At 41.7% G+C, this 8,558-nt stretch overlaps 1 protein-coding gene across 1 annotated transcript in view; it reads right to left on the bottom strand.

Annotated features, from left to right (window-relative positions):
• Positions 1–221: 221 nt before the first annotated feature.
• LOC119392559 (WD repeat-containing protein 6-like) overlaps positions 222–8,558 on the bottom strand; it is a 166,109-nt gene continuing 157,772 nt past the window's right edge. The window contains 4 exon segments of the mRNA XM_049414593.1: positions 222–1,053; positions 2,047–2,204; positions 6,004–6,138; positions 8,185–8,320. Coding sequence (XP_049270550.1) covers positions 946–1,053; positions 2,047–2,204; positions 6,004–6,138; positions 8,185–8,320 — 537 coding nt within the window. The 3' untranslated portion in view covers positions 222–945.

Here is an 8,558-nt window from a genome sequence, read left to right as displayed (position 1 = left end):
TTACTGTAACGGAGGTTAGCTTGGTCAGCAGCAGAAGTAGAGTATTGACAGGGCGAAAACAGCGAGAGCCAAGTGCAGGCAGCAGTACGCGATACCGAAACTACCACTGAGGTACGACTGCGTGAGGGAAGCGCTGCTCGGCGAAAACGGAACTTTTGAAGCACTCGCACCGTTCCCCATGGCCAAGAGGTTCTTTTTTCAATGAATCGAACAGAAACGAACAAGCAGCATTTTATTACGTCTTGTGATGCATGGAAGGTTGTTTTTTTTATTGCAACTAGTTTGATTACTAATGATTAATTGTACTCGGCACTCTTGAAGTCATCAGGATCACTTCCAAAATGTCCCACTCGTGGTGCACATCATGTCCTACATTTACTTTAATTCCTCGAATACTAGAGCACTGCTGTTGATAATATTGACGTTTTAGACGTTCTCACATATTGACCTTTCTCTCTGACAAAAATTGTTATTTGCCTTTAGTGTCCCTTTAACTATGGCCATCAAGAGGTGTATGTTAACATCTGTTGATACAAAAAGTGCAGAATATGGTGCACATTCTGCTATCACTTTTTTCCCATACCATTCTTGTGACCATGCACTCTCAAAACAATGACTGCATAAGACTAGCTAAGATTTGATGATGAAACATATTTCTTGCTCTAATTCTGTGCAGGCAACACAAACTAGGTACCCCTTCAAAACCTTGTTCTAGCTTTAAACACTGTCTGCCCTTTCATTGCCAATATTTTCTGTAACGTCTGTGAGGACAGAGTAATAAACTTTAGCAAAAAGTTGCAATGGGAGGCCCCTGAAAATAGACGTGAAATAAGAATGCATGCCCATTCCCCTTCTTAACTTGTGAACGACAAGAAATGCATGGTACATGACCTGTTTTTATAAAAATATCAACTGTACAGCTAAAAAAAGGAAATGGGTCGAGTGCTAGGCCAGGTAATAACCAGTCTGGCTGATCATGGCCTCCTCGGCCTTGGCAACATACAGGGTCACGTCCAAACCCTCGCCTCCCACCACCATCACTACATCCTCGTTGTTTTTCCTGAAAGAGACAAACAATGCAGGAGACTATAAGGATAGCTGTGAATGAAATAGCTGTGCTGAATTTCTCTGCAACAAGTGGCCCAAAAAGGCAAGAGTACTCTAATGCAAAGCCACAGCATGCAACAGAGGGCAGTGAGAAAAATCAGTGATCAAACAGACAGTATATAGGTACAATTCCGAAGTTTAGCTTGTTTGTTGGGCTGCATAGAGTGCTTGAGTGAAACAACTTTTTTCTTTTTTTTTTTCATTTTCTCAACGTTCTAGTAGAAGCCCACACACACAAAAAAAAGGCTGGCTTCTTATAGTTGCAGGGGTTGTTATAATGGTACTGGTTAGCCCTTGTAACCTGACAGCAGATGAGCACAAGAAACATTTAAAAATGTTTATTCACCTGGTGCCAGACAAAACAGCCAAAAAAAATATATTACAAGTACTCATTCTCATTTCTGCATTGTCTGTAACATAGCTTAGTGATTCCCAGCACGTTGCCAAATGAAACATGCAGAAGCTAAGTTTGCCCACTTCGAATGGAACCGAGTACAGGTATGCTTGCAGGCAAAAGGTTACGGGACGTGGGCTCCACTGCATATGCGAATTTCTGCTTTGTTAGTGGATGGCGCTTCAAATTTAGGGGGTAATTGTGTAGGTCGCAAGAGCTACTACATGCTGGAACATTGAATTGGAGGTTATTTTCCCGGACAAAGTGAACATAGCTTTCTCAAAAATTTCACATCCCGCAAACTTTTGCTGGAACATGTACATCAACAAAAAAGCTGGCCTTGATGATGTCAGCCAGGAGCACTTCTGACCAAAGCAGAAAATGTAGATCCAATGAACAGCAAGTGCCAAGTAACATGCTGTCTAAGAGTAGGAATGACGCAACCTCTTCTGCTATGTGTGGCATGTAAAGGACTAAGGACATCAACATTACAATAAACCAGATGCAGAGCACAGCGTAAAGTGATCAGGCAATAAAAAGAAAAGCTCTTGCCTCCAACATGTGAAGGCAGCAATATCAGGGATACAGGAGAATCGACTGCAGTGCTCTTGCAAGGAGCCAGCAACGCGCTGCCAGAGACGAAGCCGCTGGTCAACACCAGTTGACACAAGCCAGTTCCCTCGCGGTGACAAAAACTTTGCACCTGCATTGACAATTCGTGGCAATTATAAGTGAATAGTTTAATTCCGGAAAAGTGCCCATGTTGCAGCATTATTATTTCAAGGCCATGGGGGCCACCTATGCTCGAATATTTGGGCGGTCACGTGAAGGCCACCTGTAAAAAGAATTTTATTTCTGCAAGCACAACAATATCCTTTTCGTCATGGCCACTAACTTTTTTTTAAAAACCCAGCAACATAGGCCTCAAAAATTTCTATCAAAGTTCGTTACAATTCAACCTCCCAACTGCCACTGAGTCAAAAAGCACACGGAAGCAGTGACACAGTTCTTGTGAGGTTTTGTCCCAATTTTTGAATGCAAAGAATTAAATATTCAGACAGCAAAGACAGATAAGGAGAAAAGAAAGCAGAAAAAAAATATGCGGCTGAGAGAATAGTGATATTAAATCCATGTATGCATTCCATCGTGAGTTTGTCACATGTGGCAGCCTACAGACAAGCAGCCAGCCAAAACAATGATCCGTAGGAGCCAGAGCTTTAAAAAATCACAGCATTAAGTATCTTGTAGACTCTAAAAGCATGCACAAAATTGTGTATGGCCACAGGAAATATAAGGCTGCCAGGCTTAAATAACTTCAAAGAGATCACATTTTGAGAACCTGATTGCCTAATGCAACAGCCGATGCTAAGCTAATCCGGTGTTGACAGCAGCCAGCTTCCTCAGAAATGAAGATAACTTTTAAGTTTTCTTGAGTAAGACTGCGGACTGTTACACTGAGCAATCAAGACAATAGAATTTGATATTTCCGTGAAATATGAAAAACACAGCAGCAGAAAATGCAAATACTTTTTTTTTTGTACAACTCTAAGCAAAATATGTGTACCCCTGTGCATCTATCACATCCATAAATTTATCTACACCAGAGTGCAGCGTATCACATAAAACTAGTTGGAAGGTAGGCCCAAGTGGCCAGATACTGGCACAGACTTCAGAGAAACGTGAATGGAATACAGGCATAAGGGAAAATCCATGACCATTATTTCATACATTTTGAAGCCAGTCAGACAAGAGCAACGAACATATTTACACACACACACACACACACACACACACACACACACACACACACACACACACACACACACACACACACACACACACACACACACACACACACACACACACACACACACACACACACACACACACACACACACACACACACACACACACACACACACACACACACACACACACACACACACACACACACACACACACACACACCACACACACACACACACACCACACACACACACACACACACACACACACACACACACACACACACACACACACACACACACACACACACACACACACACACACACACACACACACACACACACACACACACACACACACGGTGCATGACATTGCCAACCTCAAGCAAAGTCAGTGGATGCCTATTCCGGGGATGTCCATTCTCATGAACACGAGAGAACGTATTTATGACCTAAAAATCATGACAATGGCAACTGCAGCTACATGCTCGCTCATTTACATGGTTGCACATAACATCAATTTGGCCACTTTGGTGGCTTTGTAACTCCGATCTTGCAAAAATAATGCAACAAGTTCTTAAGATTAAAGGGACCTCCAACACTCTTCAACGCCCCATTTTTTACTCGTGGGTTGCGTAGACTGAAGTACGGGCAGGTTAGTGCAGCAAGAGCGGCAGCAATAGCGGCACGTAGTCCGAAGTTATTCGATCGAGAAAATTCAAAATACAAGAAAAAAAATGCCTACTCTCAGCTCGACTTTTGCGGGGTCACACGACCACATTTCACTCGTCCCGTGACGTTTCAGAGAGCCTCAATGAAATGAGCTGAAAGCTCCTACGTAGGTGAAGCTTGCACACCATTGTCGCTTGTCATTTCCAACGTATTTTTTGACTTCGTTGCCATACTAACAAATGTGGTGCCTGACTTGTCATAACTTGAGCAGGCGCTACTGCTTCGGAGCAAGGCTGGCGAGGTCTTGTCTGCTGTTCCTCACAATGACATTCCATGTCATTCCCTCCTCTCATTTTGAGAAGGGAATCTGTGGAGCGGCAAGGGCGGTGACACACGGTCGCCCCCACTGATGTGGTCAGCAGCGATGTAGTGACTTTATTGAGTGATTAAAATACTAAATCATTTGATATTGGTGCTTAGACCTATGCGAAAATTATCCCCAGCCATAAGTCTATGCAAAACACAAATAAAAAATAGGTGCTTCAAAAGTGTTGGAGCGCCACTTTAAGGGGGGACATGGCACTTGAAAAAAAAGTTTTTTATTTCTTAATTGATTTTGATGAAACTTTCTGAGTTTATGTATATTTGTGTGCTAATTTCAAATATGCAATTATTTTTCTAGTATGATGTGTAGTTTTTAAAATACAAAATATTTCATGTGCCTTTTGGGGAGCAAGATTTTTTCTAAACTGAGTTAGTTACAAAGTAAATCAGCATGTCGCAATAATCTGCAATTGGAACTGTGTGCAGTGCAACAAAAATTGGTGTTCTAACCCCATTATAACAAAAGTTATAGTATGCTGAACATTCACTAGTGAAATTCTAGCTTGAAATAGACTCACTCGCGAATGTTCAACACACCATAACTTTTGTTCAAATGGGTTTAGAACATACATTTTTGTTGCACTGCACACAGTTCCGATTGCACATTATCGTGATATTCTGATTTACTTTGTAACGCAGTCAGTTTAGAAATACACAATATACTACACAATATACTAGAAAAGTAATTGTATATTTGAAATCAGCACACAAATATACATGAAGTCGCCAAGTTTCATCAAAATCGATCAAGAAATAAAGAAACTTTTTTAAGAGCAATGTCCCCCTTTAAGTTAGAACACACGCTTAGTTTTATTTCTGGGGAGTTTAAAGAAAATCGAAGGTGGGGTTTCTGTTTTTTTTTTAGACTAATTTTCTAAATATTGCATTTTTTAGACATACCCTTAATTAAGCATTTTTGGTTTGCGTTTGACATCATTCTCGGCAACTGTATTTGGTAATTGTTTATCTAATGTGTGGCAACGCTCTGGGAAATTTTGAAAATTCTGACGTAGAGCAAAAAAATCTGAAATTAGAGCATTATTCAACATACTGATATATTTGCGATATATTTTCTTAAAATCAGGGCCCTGAAACTGCAAGGTAACAATATCTTGTAGATGCACGCTATTCATAGTATGTCCAGAAAAAGCTTGAGACCAACAGTTACAATACCTTTTTGTAGGATCTCGTCAAAATCCCATTTTCGCACAATTCGCAAGAAGTGGTTCTGGCTCAGTGGAAACTTCCGAATTTTTTTGACAAAGGTAAAATTTTTTTTTTTGCAAAACTAAGGTTGGTGTTGTGGTCCTGGGGACTTGGACAGAAAAAAGCATTTTTTTCTTAGTGAAATTACAGGTTGTCGGCGGACATGCACCAACGCTCTGAACTGAACACACCCTATTAAACTGCGGCTGTAGCAGTGGTACAGTGGTTAAAGTGCTCGGCTGTTGCATTAAAGTGCACGGCTGTTGCATTCAATGGATGTAAAATGCTAGAGGCCTATGTAATAGCACTTAGATTTATGTGTGTGTTGAAGCAACCCAGGTGGTCGAAATTTCCGGAACCCTCCACCATGGCATATCTCATAGTCATATCGTGGCTTTGGCACATAAAACCCCAGAATTTAGTATTATTATTTTTACTAACTATTAGATGAATTTTCATGTTTATGCAAGATTCGGAAAAGAAACAGCCATTCACCAGTGATTTGGGTAGAGTGCGCACTGTTCAAGATCTGCTCCTCCAGAACTACCACCGAGTTGTCCTCGGTGATGAGGTAGTTGGTGAGAACGAGTGCGTTGTCATCCCCACCTGTCACCACGAGGAGCATCCTGTCTGCAGAGTCAGAAATGTAAACAGCAGTTGCAGATGTTTCTGAACCGCACAAAGTGAAGAAGCACCAGTTGTGGCACAGCTTTCACAAACCAAACACATTTTTCAGTCTTGTGATGATCATGGGAGTCAATCAAACTAGGTCAAAACCATAAAAAAGAAATAACAATGCTGCCACTGTTGCTGACTTTATACACTCAGTTACCACAAATGCAAGAGCTTTTCTTTTTTTTTTTCTTCTTTTCTTCTTTTTTTTTTCTTCAAGAGTTGAACTTTTGAAAGCAATTGCCTTTTGCCTTCATGATTTTGGTACATGGAGCCATGTTGGGCAGTGGCACAAACAAGTGAATGAATTAATCAACAACTCAAAGCAGGGATTTCAATATGGCAAACTTGGTTGTAGCTTCCTTGTAATTTCCCTACAGCCTTGCACTAGAAATGGGCTAATGCCCTCTCATGAACTTTCCACTTTGAGGGGCTTCAGAAGAGTTGCACTTGCAGATTCTGACCCCTGCTTTGAGTTGCCAATTAAAGAGACTGTATACCACTCAGAAACATTTTTTGGATTGTTATGAAAATGAGAATACTGTCACATTGGCGGCAATAGCTTGCTTTTGTCCCACAAATAAGGAGTTATATTTTGAATCTGGTCCTGAAAGTGGCGAAAAAATTACCCCTAACATCACCCAACAGCAATGTGGGCCAACCGATCAGTAGGGGTAAAAAACCCGCGCAGACAGACTTATTTTGTTTGATCCGCGCCTCGTCTTACAGGACCGTCAAAGCATTGTGGAGACTGAGTGCGCATCGTTTGCACGAAGCTTTTCATCGCTGCATTGATCCCATGCATGGTCTTTTGAACATCATACTTTTCTGGCCAAAGTGACAAAGTTCCCTGTGTGCTCAGCATGGCACTGACGTGTAGCTATAAAAGCCATTAAAGGGGTACTGACACAAAATTTCGTGGCCGAGATAGCCTGCAGGATCGATTCCTGTGAACATGTGTATATCATCTGCAAAATATCAACAGCGAATATAGCTTGGAAGGTATTTTAAATGAACCTTGAAGTTTGCGTGAGCAATCGACACCTTTGGGCTATTGACACCTTCAAAGGTGACCCTCGGTGACCCCCTACTTCCCTCACGTGACCACGCTGCAACAAGTTATGATGACATCATAGCTGCCATTTTCTTTTTGCCGCGTTCGCTCCAGCAGCCTATTTCTCGGCGGCTGCTCGCAAACTGCGCGGAAGTGCGTCACAGTTCCATGTGCTGACGTGATCGAGCGCTGCACCCGCTAGGTGATGATAGTCGCACCCGGAGGCTTGTCATTTTTTAAACCGAAACTGACACTGGTCAGTAATGAGGAGCCTGTAATTAATTATGTCACGCGCTGCAGCAAATGATGTGCCTTGTTATGACTAACAAGCCCCCAGCAACACATTGCAGCAAAAAAACGCGAGGCCAATATTTTTGTGTCAGTACCCTTTTACAGTGAGTGGAGGTTTTGAAGACATGTGGGAGAATTTCTTCGCGGACATTGTGCACTCTCCCGGTAGAGGCAGATTTGGCTCATTGCAAAGTCAAAAGCACGAAGCGGGCGTCGCTTCATGAAGCAAAACGGTTTAACTTATCACCAGAGAGGTTGTTGGATAATAAAGCTGCATGAAATAAAATGTGGTTGCTAATTTGCATACATTTTGAAGGGCAATTACATATAAGCGAACTACTGAAAAAACCTTTCGTGGCATTTTTTAGTCGATTATAAATGGGTTTGTCTGTATAAATATAATAAAAACAATGCTTTAAGGGGTTAGTACTATCATTAGTAGAAGCAAAATGAGAAACGACTTTGCTGTGAGATGTCACAATTGAAGGAATAAAAAAAAGACTTGTTTTCACACACTGTGATTCAATGTAATTATAGCCTAATAACACCAAGCTCTGTATATCTCCACAGAATGCTAGTAAGTGGCTCCATTCTGGCCTATGACAACTGTAAAGCTGCAAGGTTTCAGCATGTGCAAGAAAAACCAAAGAACAGCCCACCTTGCATAGCATACACGTCGAGGGCATTTATGCCAGACTGGTGCCGACGAAACACACCTATGAGGTCACACTTTGAGCTCTCCAGCTTCCAGAAACGGAGCAGCCCATCGTTGCCAGATGACAGGAGCACCGATGACTGCAAACGTAATGCAAAGAATGCGGCCGATTGAAGCACTGCTGACGTATTTTTATAAAAGCTCACATAGCAAAAATGTACCCTTCAGTCAGGAATGCATTAAGCATCAGTCTTGCACCATTAAAAGTTGTGTCCAGGTGAAGGCGGGCGGACGTTACTGTTCAGGTTACTGAATAATGATGTGGCTAACAAAAGCATAAGCAAGACATTTGCTTAAAACATTTGCAAAGGGACACTT

This window comes from Rhipicephalus sanguineus, chromosome 1, assembly GCF_013339695.2.
Source record: "Rhipicephalus sanguineus isolate Rsan-2018 chromosome 1, BIME_Rsan_1.4, whole genome shotgun sequence".
NCBI lineage: Eukaryota > Metazoa > Arthropoda > Arachnida > Ixodida > Ixodidae > Rhipicephalus > Rhipicephalus sanguineus.
This window is presented reverse-complemented; position numbering and strand designations above follow the sequence as displayed.